Here is a 22,088-nt window from a genome sequence, read left to right as displayed (position 1 = left end):
TTGAAAAGGAAAATGTGCAAAGATGCTCTGCATTCAATGTTTACTGTTTTATAGTTTACTATAAATGTTTTTGTTGAGGGAGGGCAATGGCCCTTCACGGTTGACCAAGTGAGTGTCAAATTATTATGTTATAAGGTTGATTGCAATCCACAGAAAACCAAACGGAGACAGTGCTCTGTATGGGAGGATTCAGAGAATCTCTAATCCCGTTTATTTCTACTTAGCATTTTATATTGTTTTGAGTATATCAATAGCCAATCATCTACAGCCGTACTGTAGGCTTAGGCCAATGTTAGTGCAATTATTACGGAAACACACATATGGTCATATATCATCGTTAGTTCGGCGCATGATGGAAATTTACAAGGTTACCCATCCCGGCTCAGACTAGTCAGATAACAGGAGCAGGGTGTCTCACAGAATGTTCTTGTGAGAAAAGGCTAGTGTGGGAAAGATGCATGTGAAGCATGAGAAAAGAAGGAAAGAATGCATGTTATGCAAGGAGTATAATAACATGATTTTAAAGCAAGCAGACAAAATGGAGTTGCTATAGCATGAGTATCAATATGTCCTTTACACTTGGATAGCATGAATATTAATATATCCTTTACATTTTTTACAGTATACGTTTTGTTTCTGAAACTTTAACATTTGTCATAATTTTGTAATTTTCATTATTTTATAGTGCAGACTTCTGACAACTCTCGCTGTTGCTCCGTCTCTCCTGCTTCAGCCTTTGCCATTGCAACAGCTGCTGCTGGACATGGGAGCCCCCCAGGTAAGAGCTGCAAAATGATGTATTGTAAGAGAAGTATGAATATCACTTAAAATAATTGTACTTCTACTGATCTTACTGTACCCATAAAAGTTGTGCAAGTGTAACTGTCAAAGTTGTACAACTTGTGACATAACAGCAATTTCTGTCTTATGTTTTTTTATGGTATATTTCTATAGGTATAGTAACTTTGGACAAGACCCTAATTTAGGGAGCTTATTAAGGCTAACTCATTTAAATATCATAGTGCTTTCTACTGTAAGGGTTATATGCACTTATTTTAGGAATAATACCAAATATATTCAGTAATCTAATTATCTAAATATAGGATGCTAGTGAACTGAGGGAAAAAAATTGTCCTAATGTAGCATTATTATTTTATTTTTGATACTATAGAAATAAATATTTTTTGATTTATCTCTTGAGCCCTAGGTTATTATTCATTATTTTGAGTTAGTTTTATTTTTTGACACAAGGATTAAAGCTTGGCTTGATGACAAATTGGAAATGGATGACCCAAGTAGTAGACAATTGACTTTAAAAAAGAGGATGTATAAAAAAAGAGAAATCCAAAAATTCCAGACAAACCATTTAATAGATCTAAAGTCAGCAAAAGTAATCAAATGACTCCGCTTTTGAGCAAGAATTTACATTTTGCAGAAATCTACATAAGACCTGTGAATCTGTGCACATATTTTACTGTATTTGTAATGATTTTGTGTCGCTAGGGAGCAGTGCATTGTGGGAGCTCAGCGGACACTATTACAGTTACGCCTAAGCTATTAGGTCACATGTCTGACAGCAGACAGGAGCTAAGGCGCTGTCTGTTTCCAAGGGCAACCAGCAGAATTTTAGAAGTGGCTGGAAACATCAACCTGAAAACAATGAAGCAAAGTGTATTCAGTTGTCTAATGTTAAAAGGCTGATTTATTCATATTTTACTATTTTTATTTTTTTCTTTATTTTGCCCCATTACTTCTGTTATTTTCACGCATTGATTGAGCACAATACAGTCTTCTTAAAACATATGTACAGATGTCAGCAGCTGTCTTCACAGACGTGTGCTCCTCCACAATATAAACTTCATCATTGTCCTAATGACAGATGATTTGTAAGAAAATTCTAATATGTATCATAATATATGCAAAGCCGAGAAAGAAATGACATGTGAATAAGGTCAATAAATCAAAACATGGGATATAACAGAGGTGACGGAAAGCTAACACGCTGGCACTGACTGATAAGATGTGCACTGATGCTTTAGTGTCATCTATGTAAAAGAATCCAGATATAAATACTTGGGCCATTATCCAGTGGCTGATTTCTGTCAATGGTTCATTGCCTGTGGAAAGTGAAGATTGCTCTGTGTGTAGAAATGGTGCAATGAATAACAATATTTTCTGACGTCCTCTGTGAAGTACCATGAAGCATGTTGGCTTTATTATGTGTTTAAAAGGGGATGGGGGAGGAAAAAGGGGACATCCAACACATCCCTTTCTCTAGGCATCTTGCCTAACTACAAATTGACCATGAACGATTCAGCTGCTAGAATTTCACATTTCGATGCTGCAGAAGAAAATTTGCAATATTTGCAATATTTAGTACCAATTGAAGGGTTAGTTATGTTTAACAGGGTGAACAATTGTTATGTCTACACAGCCACACACATTTTAGTAAATCTTGGTCCTTAGGTTGCATTTACACGGCACAATTCTTGTCAGCGATAATTCCTAAGAATACTCGATCTCCGATAATTGTGTAGAGTAAAATTATTTTTAAGCTTGATCTTCAGAGACTGCAGCATTATTAGATGGAATCTAATGACCAGAGCACCTTCTTTCACATGTCAGCAGTGTCCCCTACATGGCATGTGGAAGAAGGTTCTCTGGTCAGATGAGACCAAAGTAGAACTTTTTGGGCTAAAAGCAAAGTGCTATGTATGGCAGAAAACGAACTATACATCACCTTGAAAACACCATCCCCATTGTCAAACATGGTGGTGGCAGCATCATGCTGTTGGTAAGCTTTTCTACAGCAGGGACAGGGAAGCTGGTTAGAGTTGATGGGAAGATGGATGGGCTGGGCCATTCACACACTTGATTATGCTTTGATCTAAATTATCCTTTGTAGTACAGGGCAATCCTGGGGGAAAACCTGTTAGTCTGCAAAAGATTTTAGACTAGGGTGTAGGTTCTTCTTCTAGCAGGACAACGACCCTAAACATACTGCCAGGGCTACAAAGGATAATTTAGATCAAAGCATAATCAAGTGTGTGAATGGCCCAGTCACAGTCTAGACTTAAGTCCCATTGAGAATCTGTGGCAATACTTGGAAATTGCTGTTCACAAACACCTCAAACCAATCTCACTGAGCTAGAGCTAGTGTGCAAAGAAGAATGGGCAAAAATTTCTGCCTCTAGATGTGCAAAGTTGGTACCCCAAAAGACTTTCAGCAGTAATTGCAGCGAAAAGTGATCCTACAAAGTATTGATTCATAGGGGTTAAATATAAATGCACGTCACAATTTTCAGATTTATATTTTTAAAATATGTAGAAAACCATGTATCATTTCCTTTTACAATTCACAAACACTTGTTATTTGGTGTTGGTATATCACATAAAATCGCAATAAAATACATTTAAGTTTGTGGGTGTAACATGAAAAAAATGTGGAAACGTCCTTTTTCAAAGCACTGTATATAAAATCTAAAAATGAAGATGTTGGTGGCAAAGCTGCCACAAAAATTCTGGAAACAATGCTTCAGGAAAAACACAGCTAGTCTTTTCGTGAAAAGTCTTCTGCATCAAAAACGATGCGGATACATCGGTGTCTTAAAAACAACATGTGCACATAACTTTAGTTAGATGTTTCTATGGTTACTGAAGTATAATTATCAGCATTTCATGTCTTTAAACTTTTATTAGCAGATACATCAAGTTTATGCAAAGACTCAATATTTACAGTTTTGAGTTGATCTTTATTTTTCAAAACTTCTGCAATTCATGCTCCATGCTGGATATCCGCTTCTGGGTAAAATCAAGATTGATAACAACCTAATCTTGTATAATCCGTTCTTGAAGTTTATCACAATTTCCGAGTTTTGTTAGCCCACCCACTTTTTGAGGATTGACCACGGATTCTCCTGGGCATGGAACTAAAATTTCAATGTTTTAGTCACTGTGACAATACAGTTTATAATCTTAATCAACTAGATGTTTAAATTTGTTAATCCAAGAGAAATACACGATTATCTTTTTGTTGACTTGTAAATGTATGTGTATTTCTGTGGCTGAGGAAGGTCAGATCAGTATTTGTATAACCCTTATTGTTGTCTCTTCTTTGATTCTGAAACAATGATGTTGATTTAAGGAGCACTCTACTATACCAACTATGTAAATAGATTAGCTCAAACAATAATATCTGAGCCCTGTGAGTAATGCCCTCCCTAACCCCTTACCTGTGAATGTATACTTGAAGGACAACTAACTATTTTAAGGGACATGTGCTTCTGTAGCAGTGAGACTTGAAACAGAAATTGGAAAGAGACTTTACAAGGAGAATCAAAGATCATACTCTCTGAGACCGTCAGCTTGGTAGGATAGCTTTACCCAAAGAGACACAGATTTGGATTCTACATGATTCTAGCCTAAGGGTATATAGCCCTGACTGGAAAGATACAGATCTGCTCCATTAACCATCAGAGAGCCCATGGATACATTTGGGGAGACCAGGTTGGGATGATGAAGTTATCTGGCCCCATGGATATGTTGTTTGGGGTCGCCTGGAACACATGGAAACATTTGGAGAAGCCAGATTGGGACCAGCCGGTCATCTGGCCCCATGGAAACTTTCGGAGAGGCCACGGTGGGACCCTCGGGTCTCCTCGCCTTGTACCTCGATGGACTGCTAGCTCCACTGGTTGAGGTCGTTGGCCCTGGAAGTCCCAAATTCGCACCTGTTCTATTCCAGGCGGGCCAGTGGAAGGGTGAGGACTGTGTAATGTTGTACCATCTTTGGTATTTGCTGGGACTGTTCTATGTGTTTATTGTCCGTTTTGTGGTTCAATAAACTATTGCCACTCTGTTTTACCCTCGCCCTGTGTTGTCTGAGTAGTGTTATGCCCATGGAAGACCCCGGTTCTTCACAGTCACCAAGCCACTCAGTTATAACTTTTGCCTTGTGATCTGGTCTCCATCATGATGGAAAAATCATTGTTCATCACTAAATAGATCCTGGATCATGGGGAGAAGTTGCTCTTGGAGGATGTTTAGATCCAATTCTTTATTCATGGTAATGTTACTGGGCAAAATTGTGAGTGAACCAACTCCCTTGGATGAAAAGCAATTCCATACACGAATGGTCTCAGGATTTTACTGTTGGCATGACATAGAACTTAATGTTGAGTTCACCTTTTTTTTCTGGACACACATTCTTCCAAATATTCTGAACAGTCTTAAGTTAGCTTCATCAGAGATAATATTTTTTACCCCAGTCCTCTGCAGTCCGATCCCTGTACTTCCTGCTGAATATTAGTCTGTCCTTGATGTTTTTTCTTGGAGAGAAGTGGCTTCTTTGCTGCCTTTTCTGACAACATGCCAGCCTCCAAAAACATTTGCCTTTTTGTGCATGCACTGACACTTGCCTGCTGCTTCCCCTGAACAAGCTCTGCACTAATGTTGAACCAATCCCATAGCTGAATCCTCTTTAGGAAACAGTCCTGCCACTTGTTGGACTTTCTTTGAAGTTCTTAAAAATCCGATAGATGGTAAGATGGCAACTATATCAACAAGCAGCAATTTTCTTGCCTGTAAAGCAATGATGTCTACACGTTTCCTTAGCTTAAGGTAACCGTGCTTAGCAGAGGAAGACCATGATTTCAAGAACAAAAACTGTTTTAAAGCAACCAAGCAACCAGTTTGCATCGCCGAATGATATTAGTGATTTTTGTCCTCATTAACGCTTTCTTTTGATCCAACAATAAGATCACTAAAATGATGGTAGCAGGTCATTTTGTGGCAGGGCTGAAATTCAATGGAAATGGGTTTTTGGGGATGAAGTTAATTTTCACAGCAAATAGTAAAATAGCATTTTTTTAAATTCATCTGCTCACTTTTCAAAACAATCTAGAGTGCCATTCCCAAAACTTTTGGCCACAGCTGTACTATGTATATACACTGTTTGGAAAAAGTGGAGCTATTTACAAGAAACAAATTTTCCATTAAAACTTTTTTTTATTCTTCGTGGCCTTGTTGTGTTATTTAGACTTCATCATAACTGCTAACTAGTGCAAGAGAAGTATAATTTCTGTCTGCATCTTCATACATTATAATTAGGATAATTGCAGTGAAAAGCAAGACATACATTGTCTGGGAACTGTTTATGTACATATCTTGCACGGAGCAATGAATAATCTGTTCAGGTGTGATGACATATAATCACTGTCAGCTTCTGGCAAAGGTGATAACAGAGCGGGACACTTAATTGCAGCTTCTGTTACAGGAACTCGGTGTATTATTTGTCTTGAGGAGCCCGGTTTCTAACGGTAGCCTGCCTCTTTATTTATGCTCTGACTTCTTCTTATTTTAAAAAAAATCTTTAAGATTAAGATAAATGAAAAATACACAAACATCTCTTCCTTCACAACTTGGAGGCTGACTTTTTTTTTTCTTTTTGTCTCCACAGAGTATATTAGTTTTATTCTGAAGTACAAGTGTCTTATTGGACACTATGAGGCTGTGTGTCTTTCAAGAAGACCTCTCCTGACATACTTTAGTAAAAACTTGAATAAATGTTTACGCTATTTGTCTGTTCCCTCTTGAAATGTAAGAATAAATTGACAACTGGGCGTTTGCGTGCTTGCTTTCCTCTTAAGGTGTGTTCCTACGTAGTCTGTCCGATCAGTTCTGACATGCAACCCATAGAAAAGGGATGCCGACCTCTGACGCTCAACGGTGGTGCATACGCCAACTACAGCGTATCTGTTTTACATGATGTGAAAGTCTCCTCTATTGGACATTGTAAACTACTTAAACGCAGTATGCTATTGTTATGTCACTCCCCCGGAAGAAGGCACGTAGGCTGAAACGCGCGTTGGGGTTGTGGAACCACAGTATCAGACCAAGGTATTCTCTATTGATTTGGAGCTATGTACTTTGCAGGATTAGTGTTACTCATTATAGTGTCTCCATGTCACTAGTCATCTTACTATCATCTACGGGCACTATTAGGCTGTATAATTATTTTAGGTGGTCTATCCATAGTGTGTGTTATTTTGCTCATACAGCCATATACTTGTTTTCTTTTTTGACACTTACAACTGATTATACTTCATGCTGTATTCTACTATATATTAACACCAGTGCCTTGCCTGTCTGTGGTGCCACCTATTGACTATTCATTTGTCATCACATGTGTTCTCTATATTAATTTTTAAATAATTTAATAAAATTGTCTTTTTTAATCATTTTTTTACTCCATGGTTCTTTTGTGCTATTTATCTATATGTTCCTCGTAATGTTTGCACAGAACCTCCTTATGTCCATTACCTGATACATCTGAGGCATCTTCCATACTTTACTACTAATGTAAACTTTACATATATTTATTTATATCCCGAATTTATATCCCCAAAGACCTTTTGAGGCCTGAGACGGGGACAAGGGGGCTTCTTCTACGTCTGGAGGAAAGAAGGTTTAATCATAATCACAGACGGGGATTCTTTACTGTAAGAGCAGTGATACTATGGAACTCTCTGCTGCATGATGTTGTAATGAGTGATTCACTGTTAAAATTTAAGAAGGGCCTGGATGCCTTTCTTGAAAAGTATAATATTACAGGTTATATATACTATATTCCTTGATAGGGCGTTGATCCAGGGAACTAGTCTGATTGCCGTATGTGGAGTCTGGAAGGAATTTTTTTCCCCAATGTGGAGCTTAGTGTTTGCCACATTGTTTATTTTTTTGCCTTCATCGGAATCAACATATTAGGATATGGGTTGAACTAGATGGACTTAGTTTTCCTTCAACCTTAAAAACTATGTTACTATGTAATATAATTTATACTTGGGTAATGTTAGCCTTATATAGGATTTAATCTCCATAAAGAAGGGAGTCTGAATACCCAAGTTTATTTCTAGATTTCCAGGAGGAGTAACAGATCAGTCAGTAGAAACCTCTGTAAGGTCACTGTGCCAATGGGTTACTATGGCAGGGACCTAACAGCGGATGGCGGAGGCCATGTTAGAAGCTAATTTTAACTTTTTTTTGCCATTTCCCTACATATAATATAATGTAAGCAATACTTATATTTACCACCTGTAAGGCGGCGGTGTTCACTCCGTGCAGTAACTGAGGCAGTGACCCAAGCAAGTCCAACATAAGCAGCTTTTATTCAGCAACTCACGGGTAAAACAGAAAGTCCTCCGGTTCGCAGTCATGTTAACATAAGTCCATAACAGCTGTTGCTATGGGCAACGGCCCGGCCGCTCAGAGCCTGGCGGGTGCAGAGCCTTCCCAGGCGTGGGTTCAGCTACACACAGGCCCGCCGAGCTTTCCTGCTATGCTCCTAGCAGGTCCCAACACTGAACAATACTAATCCTTAATGCAGGGTCTTTAAAGGACCTGTGGAAATAGCCACTGGAAAACCCGGGTTGGAGTGAGGAGGCCGCCCCACTGCCTTCCTGTAACCTCCTCCAAGAAATGAAGGCCCTGCCGGGTTTTACTAATCTGCCTTAGCCAGATAGCCTGACCAGGTCAATGCTCATCTTCATTCCTGCATTGCAGCCGCAGGTGAGTTTGTGACTGCAATGCACTCCAATGGGTTTAATAGGTCTCTGTACACAATCTGGGGGATATATAACGTCCCTCGTATATGATCCCAGTCACTGCCTCAAACACCCAAATAGCACTAATAAATGCATTGACACAAAAAATGATACCCCACCCCGGTATAAAATATATGTTTTTATTCTTCAAAAGTACCAAAATATAAAGACGTATTATGTAATATATTTGGTCGCACTGTATGAAGTTCCAAAGATATTTATAGCACATAAAAAAAATCTTGAATATCCTTAATAAATATTTATACCATAATACTGACCCTAAAAACGGTAGTCCAGAACTGAAAACCAAAAAAAAGGGACAAAAAAAGTTCCTTCCTCAATGCCCAAAATAGCCCAGATATCAGGCCTCCTTCACATGTACATATAAAACACGTACGTGAAAAACCGGTACCGGTGTCATCAGTGTTTTCCATCAGTGTATCATCCATGTGTCCATTTTTACAATCAATCAGTGTATCATATGTGTGTCTGTTTTTACCATCAGTGTGTCATCAGTGTTGTGGATCAGTGTGTCATCCGTGTCTGTTTCTACCATCAGTGTGTCATCCATGTGTCTGTTTTTACCATCAGTGTGTCATCCGTGTCTGTTTTAACCATCAGTGTGTCACCCGTGTCTGTTTTTACCATCAGTGTGTCATCCGTGTCTGTTTATACTATCAGTGTGTCACCCGTGTCTGTTTTTACCATCAGTGTGTCATCCGTGTCTGTTTTTACCATCAGTGTGTCATCCGTGTCCGTTTCTACCATCAGTGTGTCACCCGTGTCTGTTTTTACCATCAGTGTGTCACCCGTGTCTGTTTTTACCATCAGTGTGTCATCCGTGTCTGTTTCTACCATCAGTGTGTCACCCGTGTCTGTTTTTACCATCAGTGTGTCACCCGTGTCTGTTTTTACCATCAGTGTGTCATCCATGTGTCTGTTTTTACCATCAGTGTGTCATCCGTGTCTGTTTTTACCATCAGTGTGTCATCCGTGTCCGCTTTTACCATCAGTGTGTCTTCCGTGTCCGTTTTTACCATCAGTGTGTCATCAGTGTTTTTACAGTATGGGTAAAGAAAGAAAGAAAAAGAAATGACAAAGCTTCTCCTATGCTTTGAGGACAGGTTTCAGTAGCATGTGATTTCATTGATTTTAAAGTGCATGCTTAGGTGCTGTTCACATGAGCGGTAGTCTCAATTCTGTCAGGTTTCCTTGTCTTTTTAAAAAGAACCTGTCACCAGTTTTTGAGCCTATGAACAAATGCTGTTTTATCCTCTGCTCAAAGTGTGGCAGAGTAGAGTGTGCCTGTGCGGTGCTGTGAGGATACTGCGCAGCCGCGAGCTCTGTTTGCTATGTGGATGACGCGTCACATCAGTCAAAGCAGGAGGACTCGATTAGGAGCAGACAGGAGGGACAGACACCGCAGCGAGGACGCCCCTCGGACCGGACCACCCTCATTTACATACAGCGCGGGAGCATATCACATGGTATTTTCTAGGGTATACGGAGGGGTCAGGAGCTGATAGACACGTTTGTAGAATGCAGGAGCAGTTAAAGGTGGTGGCATTTGTTCATAGGCTCAAAAACTGGTGACAGGTTCCCTTTAGTGGCAGGAATTGCTTGGTCTACAGCTCTATTGTTGAGCATAAATTCTAAGTGAACAGGATCAAGAAGCAAATAACCCCTTTTTTTGCTTCAAAATGCATCTGTAATGGTTCTGTTATTAAACAAAAGCTACGAAGCTAATGTGAACTGTACTTACAGATACAGTAGAATTAAGCTATGCTCATATGTATGACAGAGCTTCAAGGCCAGACACAGTGTAGGTGCAGCAATGGAGTTTTGTGTCCACACTTCTGGAATAGAGAACATCGAAGTAAAAAGAGTGGTGAGTGCCGTGGTTTCTTTTTCCTAGTGATCCTGGCATGTCCTGCCGGTTCAGTGTCTGCACAGATGCACGAAGCTTTGTATAGGCTCTAAGGATTATCTGATCACCTCCTTCCTCTTCATCACTTTTTCTATTATGTATTTCTATTTTGTCCCCACTTTCCCTTTTTTTAGCCTTTGTTCCAGATATCTGCTCGTCTTAGGAAAGTTACCTGTTTCAGAATCAGCGGTCATGTGTGTGTAAATGAAGAAAACGACTATTTTTCACTATTATGTTTTGCATCCAGCATTCTTTGAGTTGGTCTCGCTTTCTGCCTGTGTCTACTCCCCCCTTCTTGTCTCTGTAGACTTCTGTAGGCAGCAATTCTAAATTGATCCCTCAGAGAACCTGATAGGTGGGGAACGAGACTTTTTTTTCTTTAATTAGGTATATTACAAGGATTCACATCTTCAGTTGTTCTACTGATTTATCTAAAGAAAACGAACAGAACTTTTACTAATTAAATATCAACTGGTCGAGACATGTTATTGATGCTTTGACATCATTTTGACTTTAGGACCCCAGGTATGAACAAAGACCCCCATCACATGTTTTGTTTCATTTTGGGGTGGAACAGGTTTGCTGGATAAAGACTGACACCGGAGCTGATCCCATTTTTGCCTATGGGGGCAGTTTTGACATCCATTGTATCAGTTGTGATGCTAAATATGTCCCTGCCTGGAACAAAAAATTGCTGTATGGATGCCATACTAGTGCACAAAAAAATGTCCAGCTTAAACCTGCCTTCGATATTATCTTAGTATTTTTCTCCAGATATGATTTTGTCATCTCCATTATTGCCTTGTTGTATGCTTTTTGGATAAGACCAAATGAACCTTATAAAACATCATTTTGTCACCAATGTATCCGATTGCCTACAGCAACTGGGGAAATTAATTTTAAATCCCGGTGCACCATAGTTCAATTGCTCGTAGATTTCTGTCTTTATTGAGGATGTATCAGGCAATTCTTCTTTTAATTAAATTGAACATGCTATAGCCGCTTTGCCTTCCAGACTACAACATGAAATGGTATTATTTATACGTGTGACCCTAGATGGAAACGTCTGAACAGAACTGCAGCATTTTACCTATCAAACATTCTCTGAATAGGCTTTTGTGAGCCCAATCTTCTGGAAATGAATGCTTTGTTTTACTGACAGTACATTATATGACATTTTCTGTTTTTTTTTTGTCTTCTTTCTTTTTTACCCTGAAGGTTTTAACAATATGGAAAGGATGTGCGACAAAGAGTTCATAATACGCAGGGCCGCTACAAACCGGGTGTTGAATGTTCTACGTCACTGGGTGTCAAAGCATTCACAGGTATTACAGAACGATGTGTCAGGGTTACTACTATTGTGTCTCCTGCGATTGTGTAAAAATGTAACTAAGGGTCCATTTAGGTGGTAAATCCAGCAACAGCAAAATTCATTAAAACATCACATTTATTTGTAGATTAAAACATGAAAAAGTAAAAGTTAACAAAAATATTGGCGCAACGGTCGACGCGTTTCGAGCTACATTAGTTCTTTATCATGGGCCATGATTAAGAGCTAGTGTAGCTCAAAATGCATCAACCTTTTTTTCTTTTCACGGTTCACTTGCTCAGGAAACCATCCTGAACCCTCCGTGCACCGCACCCTCATTCCAGGTTGTTCTCAACCCGGTGAGCTGATGATTGCTTCATTGTGTCCATTTACACTGCAAGATTATTGTGAATGAGCCCTTTTTCGACTCCCGATAATCTTGAAAGTCTAAACTGGCTGCTGATTATGCAATGAATGGGCAAAATGCTCATTCATCACGTTAAATTACCGTATCTTTTGTGCGGCATAAAAAATTAACGTTCTCAGTAGCGCATCGTCCTGTGTAATCAGGACCTGTAATGCCGAGAGTAATGGCTGCCTATGCGCACTGAACGAGCTATTACTGATCTTTCAGTGAGCATCGTTCAGAGCGGTCTGCCTGTATTCACGGACTTTAAAACAATTGCAAATCTGCAGTCGCTTAAGGCTATGTTCACACATTGCGTTTTTTCAGCGTGTTTTTTTATGCAAATTTTTTGCTGCGTTTTACAGTACCAGCAAAGTCTATGAGATTCGAGAAATCTCATGCACACACCTTGGTTTTTGTTACATCAGTATTTTGTGCTTTGCATGTTTTTTTTGCAGAATAGAGCATGTCACTTCTTTCAGCGTTTTTTCACCCATTGGAAGTAATGGGTGGTGAAAAAACGCTGAAAAACACACCAAAAACGCAGGTGTCCGTTTTTTCAGCGGTTTTTATGTCAAAACCTGATTAAATAGAATGAGATTTTTTTTTCACTGAACTTTATGTACATGCATAAAGAGACAAAAGGACAGTGAAAAAATGCAGCAAAAAACAAGCAAAGTCCTGAACAAACCTTCCTGGCAAGAGATCAGGTTTTGCTGCAGAAAAAAACGCTGAAAAATCGCAATGTGTGAACATAGCCTTAGTGTCCCCAGTCAGCTCATGAAAATAAACCTTAAGGCTACGTTCCCAAGATGAGTTTTTGATGTTGCAGATTTTCTGCAGCATTTCTGCACCCATTAAGTATAGGTTATTTGCATTTTTCCATAAATACGCAGCGTAAAAAACTCACCAAAAACTCATTGTGGGAATGTAGCCTAAAGGTTGTAAAAAGTTTTTAATAGTTAAACATGGATTCCATAAAAAAAAGTTACTGATGTCTACAGAATCTAAAATATATGAATTTTAGACACTGCATCTGCTGATTATGACCAGAGCATAGCTATAATGCTCTATACATCCATGTTGTAGGACATAGAGAGTTAGTTTATATGGCTATAAAGGGGGTTTATCAACATTTGCACAAAAACTTTAAAAAGGGCAAACTTCACACATCCGACATTCATGATGATTCGATGACAAACCATGATGTCTGAAACTCCTGTGGGTCTCCCGACCCAAACTCGACAGCCTCATATAATGTATGTGGTTCATACTCGGACCATGAATGTCTGATATGTAAAACCAGCCTAAGGCCTCATTCAGATGTCTGGGTTTTTTTTTGCATATGAGAAAATATGGACCGTTTTTCATTAATGGGCTTGATGCAATTTCACCCCATTTTTGGTCCTTGTGTCCATTTTTACCATTACAACCTGTTCTCTAAGCTTCTATCTATTAAATGGCAAAAACGAATAGCACTCTAATGAGACGCAGGATGGAGCCTGTGTGCTGCCTTTATTTTAATTTTAATGGGTGGGTTTGATCCATGGCAGTCGTCATAGTGAGTGGAAGGTGGGCTGTGGGGCTATGATACTGTGTGGTGGGTTACAATACTGAGCGGGGCCATCATACTGGGTGGGGGTTGTGGGAGCAACATATTGTGTAGGGGGCTGTGGTGGCCATGATACGGTGTGAGGGGTTGTGAGGACATATCTCTGAGGTGCCATAATACTGAATGAGGGTGCTGGGGGCATCATACAGAGCGGGAGCCATCATACCGTGAGGGTGCTGGGGGCATCATATGGAGCGGGAGCCATCAAACTGTCAGATTATCATACTGTGAGGGTGGCATGATACTATGTGTGGGGGAATTATGGGGATATCACACTGTGGGTGAAGGTATTTTAGGGGCTTCATGCTTTGGGGATATTATACTGTTTACAAGGCATCATGGTGGGATGTCATACTGTACATGTTGGGATATCCCATTCTCTGTGTGTGTAGATGGGGGCATTTTTGGTATTCTCATACTCTATAATGGCCATGGGTGAGAACACGAAGGGCTTTTATAGGGGCATAATTACTGTATATGTGCCACAATACATGTCCCTCTCCCTGTTAATGAAATGAAAGTTGGGAGATATGACCCCACCTACTTTATCAAACATTTTTTGGTGGGAGAGAGGGGGCCCAATTAGAATTTTGGCTATACTGCCCCTTGATTTCTATGTACGCCTCTAACTAGACTACCAGAAGATTCTTTGAGCTTGCAAATGACAGCAGCAAAGCTAATCTCCTATGCAGTTAATATGGGCATGTAGGATATAGGAAGCGGAATAAAATGATACCTTGGTATCTGCGATCTGATGTCTTATTCCAGATAAATCCACATTTTTCTTATATGTGTATATATATTGTAAATGAAAGGGGGCATTACCAGTGTGAGACATGTAACGAACACAGAACAGGAGAACTGAACTGCATCTCATAACAAACACGTGAAGAGCTGCAGCTCTCACAGCTCTGCTGTATTACAACCCTGTCTGCCTGTGAGATGGAAGCTGAGAGGAACCTGCAGATGTGTCAGGTATAATCACACACAGCTCTGCAGTGAGATCAGGAGAGTAGAGAGTGGCCATCACACACCACACTGGTAACTCCCCCTTTTATTTAAAACATGCTCTGGAGGCAGATTCTAATGCAGATCAGGTTCAGGCCCATAGTCCTGAACAGCTCATTTACATATAAAAAAACATGGATTCCTCAGGAATAAGACATTGTATCGCAAATATCAAGGTATCACTTTATTCAGCTTCCTATGACCTACATGCCTATATAGACTGCTTAGAAGGGTTGATCCTACTGACTGATTCCCATTAACTGACACATGTTGAAATTCTCAGTCAATTGCGAACTTCACCTACAGTGCTGGCCAAAAGTATTGGCACCCCTGCAATTCTGTCAGATAATACTCAGTTTCTTCCTGAAAATGATTGCAATCACAAATTCTTTGGTATTATTATCTTCATTTAATTTGTCTTCAATGAAAAAAACACAAAAAGAATTGTCCTAAAGCCAAATTGGATATAATTCCACACCAAACCTAAAAAAGGGGGTGGACAAAAGTATTGGCACCCTTTGAAAAATCATGTGATGCTTCTCTAATTCGTGTAATTAACAGCACCTGTAACTTACCTGTGGCACCTAACAGGTGTTGGCAATAACTAAATCACACTTGCAGCCAGTTAACATGGATTAAAGTTGACTCAACCTCTGTCCTGTGTCCTTGTGTGTACCACATTGAGCATGGAGAAAAGAAAGAAGACCAAAGAACTGTCTGAGGACTTGAGAAACCAAATTGTGAGGAAGCATGAGCAATCTCAAGGCTACAAGTCCATCTCCAAAGACCTGAATGTTCCTGTGTCTTCCATGCGCAGTGTCATCAAGAAGTTTAAAGCCCATGGCACTGTGGCTAACCTCCCTAGATGTGGACGGAAAAGAAAAATTGACGAGAGATTTCAACGCAAGATTGTGCGGATGGTGGATAAAGAACCTCGACTAACATCCAAACAAGTTCAAGCTGCCCTGCAGTCCGAGGGTACAACAGTGTCAAACCGTACTATCCGTCGGCGTCTGAATGAAAAGGGACTGTATGGTAGGATACCCAGGAAGACCCCACTTCTTACCCCGAGACATAAAAAAGCCAGGCTGGAGTTTGCCAAAACTTACCTGAGAAAGCCTAAAACGTTTTGGAAGAATGTTCTCTGGTCAGATGAGACAAAAGTAGAGCTTTTTGGGAAAAAGCATCAACATAGAGTGTACAGGAAAAAAAAAGAGACATTCAAAGAAAAGAACACGGTCCCTACAGTCAAACATGGTGGAGGTTCCCTGATATTTTGGGGTTGCTTTGCTGCCTCTGGCACTGGACTGCTTGACCGTGTGCATGGCATTATGAAGTCTAAAGACTACCAACAAATTTTGCAGCATAATGTAGGGCCCAGTGTGAGAAAGCTGGGTCTCCCTCAGAGGTCATGGGTCTTCCAGCAGTACAATGACCCAAAGCACAATAAAATGGTTTTAGAGAAAGCACTTGAGACTTCTAAGGTGGCCAGCAATGAGTCCAGACCTAAATCCCATAGAACACCTGTGGAGAGATCTCAAAATGGCAGTTTGGAGAAGGCACCCTTCAAATATCAGGGACCTGGAGCAGTTTGCCAAAGAAGAATGGTCTACAATTCCAGCAGAGCATTGTAAGAAATCATTGATGATTACCGGAAGCGGTTGTTAGCAGTTATTTTGGCTAAAGGTTGTGTAACCAAGTATTAGGCTGAGGGTGCCAATACTTTTGTCCGGCCCTTTTTTGGAGTTTTGTGTGAAATGATCAATGATTTGATTTTTGCTTCATTCTCTTTTGTGTTTTTTCCTTGCAAGCAAATTAAATGAAGAGAATAATACCAAAGAATTTGTGATCGCAATCATTTTCAGGAAGAAACTGAGTATTATCTGACAGAATTGCAGGGGTGCCAATACTTTTGGCCAGCACTGTATCTCTATGTTGGTGCAATTTCTGGCTGCCAGATTCATGGCACTGTGTTATCAGGCTAATAGGAGGTCTGAGGAGCTCATCCAGGAAAGTTGAGTAGCACAAAGCTCAGGAGAAGGAAGAGGTAACCATTGCACTGCTGCAGCTGGAACCTAGGGATGTGTATGCAATAACTTGGGGCTTTTTCTTACGTACTGATTAAAAAATAACTTATTAAACCTTTTACAGGTCTTTATCTCAGCAATGATGTCTACAAATTAACATAAAAGTGGATGTGTATATATACTATATAGATGGACTGAGGATCCTTACTCCCATTCACCACCTTCCCAACACGGCATATGCTTGAAATTCTTCTTCATTCCCGTTGAGCTGTATGTTGTGTACAGTCCAGGGCGAAATCCTACTCGGAGAGCAGGCTATAGCCTTCCGGTCTGTCCCTGATTGTATTTACACAGGATTTATTTTTTAATAACTAGAGTGAATTACGTAATAATCTGCCCCAGTTCTCATACTCCGCTACATAATTGCACTGTCACTTTTGCTGCACTGGGAATTCAGGGGTGAATAGTAGTTCTTCATTGCATAACTAGGAATGTATCATCAGAGGATGTGGCAAAGTCGTGGCCCTCTGGGATCTGGAAGTCGCTGTGCAGGCGTCAGTCAAGCATGCAGTCAGTCTGATTAATTAGATGTGCATTACACTGGCTGGTGTTGGGCAATGACGGTCCCCCTTTCTTTTATTTGCTTTCTGATGCATTTACACATTCTAAGTCCTGGATGTTATAAGCCACCGTGTCAGCTCTTACCACGTCTGAGTGTAATTAATGTGACAATGCCTCTTGGCTTAATATTCCTTTCAAGAATATTACATTTACTAGACTTGTGAACGTACTGTGCATGTGCCTGAAACTCGGGCAGCTGCATCCCGGCTCCTCTGGTAGCTGCTGCACTGCAGGCACCTAAAGTGGATGTATCACTTAATTCTTCTTTTTTTATGTCCACAATTCTGCGATAATGGAACTCGCAATATATATTAAAGAAGAAGCACTCCCAATCTATTTTTTATTGCCTAAACCTGTGTAATTGTTAGTGTACTCAATGATCGCTGTCTTCCCCAATTTCCAGTGCCGCTTAAAGGGATATTCCCCACTCCAATATGTAGTAGATGTAATAATAATATTATTAGCAAATACCTCCAATTAGAAATGTAGTATAATTCTTCTGATAAATTATTATAAATTATGTTGCTTACCCCATGTGCAGGGCATTGCAGTAGCTTAGGTATCCATGGTTACGACCACTAACTAACAAATTATCACTATATTAGTGGTCGTAACCATGAATACTCTACTGCAATGCCCTGCACATGTGGTAAGCAACATTAATTATCAGAAGAACTATACCATATTTCTAATTTGAGGTATTTGCTAATCTTATTATTCTTACACCTGCTACATATTGGGATAGTATCTTGGAGATGGGAATACCCTTTGAAGTCGTCTTTTGGCTCACGTGTTTTCTATTCTGACTTGCCAGATCACACAGGGGTTTATGTTGAGCCTGAAGTGGCTTTTACAATGTAAGTCTATACGCTGTTAGCTCAATTATTAGTCAATTTGTATTTTTGATGATTAATTTTATTATTGAACAACTACATTGCTGTTGGTTAATCCAAAAAGTTGTTAAACGAGAATATTTAAGAAAGTGAGAATATCTGTGTGCAGAATTATTGGGCATTGTGCAGATTAATTATGCAACTAAATGAAAAACCTACATTTTCCCATCTCAATTATTTATCTTCATCTGTTGAAGTGAGAAACGCCCGAACACAATGTGAAAGGGGCCTAATAATTGTGCGCACAGTGTAGAGCCTCGTCCTGACACTACATAGACCTTCATTTCCATGCAGATTTCTCTCTACTTCTCTGCTCCTAAATACTAATGGTATATTTTTCAAGTAACACCAGCTACCCCCACTTTCATTTATGACCTTTTTTACTTAGTCTTTTGACTATCCAGCATCTGTTTCAGCCTTAATCAGCTGATCAAGATGAGCACAGACCACTCCCCTCTCGTTCACAGCTGAATGCATTCTGTAGCAAATATATTGTGAACTAGGAGTCTATTAGACTTTAGTCTGTGTCCATCACCTTAAATGTGAGAAATATGAATTATACCTGAATTGAACCTGAAGGGAACTGGATACTAAGTCACCGTAAACAATGTTTGTCTTTGTTTTAACTCTCACCCCCGTAATCCTTCACTTTCTACAACCACCCCTAATCCCTACACCTAGTAATGAGATCTTCATCTCTCCCTCCAACCTCCCGATTCATCTCACCTCCTCCTCAGAACTATTCCTCAACATTCGATTCTGAATCTCCAAACACAGACCGCCACCTCATGCCGTCTCCTGCTCCCACCTACTAACACTTTCTCTGCTCTTCTTCACTGCCGGTGACATCTCGCCAAATCCTGGCCCTCCTCACCACATCCCTACAATCACTTCCACCTCCTACCCACGATCTATCCCAAACTCTCGTAACCCTTCTAACCTTATACCCATCCGCCCAGCCCCCGCTTCCCCAGTCCCTCTAAAAGGAGCTCTATGGAACGCTCGCTCCGTCTGCAACAAACTTTCCTACATTCACGATCTCTTCATCACTAACAAGCTTTCCTTCCTTGGCATCACTGAAACCTGGCTCACCCCCTCCAACATGGCCTCTCCTGTTGCACTTTCATATGGTGGATTCCACCTACCCCCCCTTCCCCCTGCTCCAATGGCGAGCTTGGTGGGGGAATAGGATTCCTCCTATCAGATAACTGCTCCTTCACCCAAATCCCACTGCCGCCCTCCGTTACTCTTCCCTCTTTTGAGGTGCACTGTGTGCGCATCTACTCCACCTCCAACCGGCTGTCATTTATCGTCCCCTAGGATCAGCCACCACCTTATTTGACCACTTCACCACCTGGCTACTTCATTTCCTCTCCATTGACATCCCCACTATCCTCACGGGCGACTTCAACATCCCCATTGATACTTCTCTCTCAGCTGGCTCTAAGCTTCTATCCCTCACTTCCTCCTTCGGCCTTACTCAGTCGTCTTCTGCAGCCACCCACAAAGACGGCCAAACACTGGACCTCATCTTCACCCCCCTCTGTTCCCTATCTAACCTCTCTAACTCGCCTCTCCCTCTTTCTGACCACAACCTATTAATATTCTCTACCCTCTCCTCTCCAAGGCAACAATCCCAACTCCACAAACTTGCAGACCCATGGAGAAATCTTAAAACACCTTGACCTACACTCACTCTCTGAATCCCTTCTCCCTCTTACAGACATTAGTTCCTTACATGATGCAGATGTTGCTGCCACTTTATCCAACACCACAACAGCTGCAGCTCTCCATTCTGTCGCCCCCCTCACACACACCAAAGCTCGCACAATCAACAGACAACCCTGGCACACCAGCCTAATTAAAGAACTGCGACGGGCCTCCAGGGTTGCTGAGCATAGATGGAAAAGATCCCACTCCAATGAGCACTTCATGGCATTCAAACAGTCTCTCACTACCTTCACGTCCACACTCACTGCAACAAAACACACATACTTCTCATCTCTCATATCCTCCCTGTTTCACAACCCCAAACAACTATTCAACACCTTCAATTCTATCCTCCGTCCCCCAGTGCCTCCTCCCTCTCCTCTTATTTCAGCCAAAGACATTGCCTCATTCTTCAAGCAGAAGATTGACACCATCAGACAAAGCTTTTGCCTAAAGTCCCCACAGCCCCTCCCCACACCTACTCAATCCACTTCCTCCATAACCATCTTCTCCACCATTACAGAAGATCTACTCTCCAAATCACATCTCACCACCTGTGAACTTGACCCAATCCCGTCCCACCTCATCCCAAACCTTACCACTATCTTGTCCCAAGCCTAGCCCACCTTTTCAACCTGTCAGTAACAACTGAACTGAACTTCTGAATTGTCCTCCCACCTCTCCTCCTGCTCCCTCTTCGACCGCCTACAATCTGGTTTCCGACCCCATCATTTTACTGAAACTGCACTGACTAAAGTCACCAACGACCTACTAACCGCCAAGTCCAAGAGACACTACTCTGTCTTCCTCCTCCTGGACCTGTCATCTGCCTTCAGCACAGTGGATCATTCCCTCTTACTTCAGACTCTCTCATCTCTCGGAATCAAAGACATGACCCTATCCTGGATCTCCTCAAACCTAACAGACCAGACATTCAGTGATTCCCATTCACACACCACCTCCTCATCTCACCCCCTATCTGTCGGTGTCCCCCAAGTTTCAGTTCTAGGACCCCTACTCTTCTCCGTCTACACCTTAGGCCTGGGACAGCTCATAGAGTCTCATGGCTTTCATTATCACCTCTATGCCGACGACACACAAATCTACCTCTCTGGACCCGATATCTCCTCCCTGCTAACCAAAATCCCACAATGTCTGTCTGCTATTTCATCCTTCTTCTCTGCTACATTTCTAAAACTTAACATGGACAAAACCGAATTCATCATCTTTCCGCCATCTCATGCAACCCCCCCAACTGACCTATCTATCAACGTCAATGGCTGTCCACTCTCCCCAGTCCCTCAAGCTCGCTGCCTTGGGGTAACCCTGGCCTCTGAACTCTCCTTCAAACCACATATCCAAGCCCTTTCCACTTCCTGCCGACTCCAACTCAAAAATATCTCCCGGATCCGCACATTCCTCAACCATGAATCTGCAAAATCACTAGTGCACGCCCTCATCATCTCCCACCTCGACTACTGCAACCTCCTGGTTTGTGGCCACCCTTCCAACACTCTCGCACCCCTCCAATCTATCCTAAACTCTGCTGCCCGACTAAAATACCTGTCCCCACGCTATTCCCCGGCCTCTCCTCTCTGTCAATCTCTTCACTGGCTCCCCATTGCTCAGAGACTCCAGTTCAAAACCCTAACCATGGCATACAAAGCCATTCACAAACAACCTGTCTCCTCCATATATCTCTGAACTAGTCTCCCGGTACATACCCGCACGCAACCTCCGATGCTCATAAGATCTCCTTCTCTACTCCCCTCTTATCTCCTCCTCCCACAATCGCATACAAGATTTCTCCCGTGCATCTCCCCTACTCTGGAACTCTCTACCCCAACATATTAGACTCTCGCCGACCATGGAAATCTTCAAAAGGAACCTCAAGACCCACCTCTTCCAACAAGCCTACAACCTGCATTAACCATCGCTCCACTATACCGCTCCATGACCAGCTCTACCCTCACCT

General features: G+C 41.2%; 1 protein-coding gene across 2 annotated transcripts in view; it reads left to right on the top strand.

The window, feature by feature from the left end:
• Positions 1-22,088, top strand: part of RASGRF2 (Ras protein specific guanine nucleotide releasing factor 2) — a 395,854-nt gene that overhangs the window by 347,557 nt on the left and 26,209 nt on the right. For both annotated transcript variants that reach the window (XM_073679232.1, XM_073679221.1), the window contains 2 exons: positions 686-778; positions 11,746-11,852. In XM_073679232.1, the coding sequence (XP_073535333.1) occupies positions 686-778; positions 11,746-11,852 (200 nt within the window). The remainder of the gene's footprint in view (positions 1-685; positions 779-11,745; positions 11,853-22,088) is intronic.

The sequence above is a fragment of the Phyllobates terribilis genome, unplaced genomic scaffold (genome assembly GCF_046119375.1).
Source record: "Phyllobates terribilis strain yellow unplaced genomic scaffold, ASM4611937v1 Scaffold_1__5_contigs__length_1240528914, whole genome shotgun sequence".
Lineage (NCBI taxonomy): Eukaryota > Metazoa > Chordata > Amphibia > Anura > Dendrobatidae > Phyllobates > Phyllobates terribilis.
Note: the sequence above shows the minus strand (reverse complement) of the source record. Positions and strands in the feature narration are given on the sequence as shown.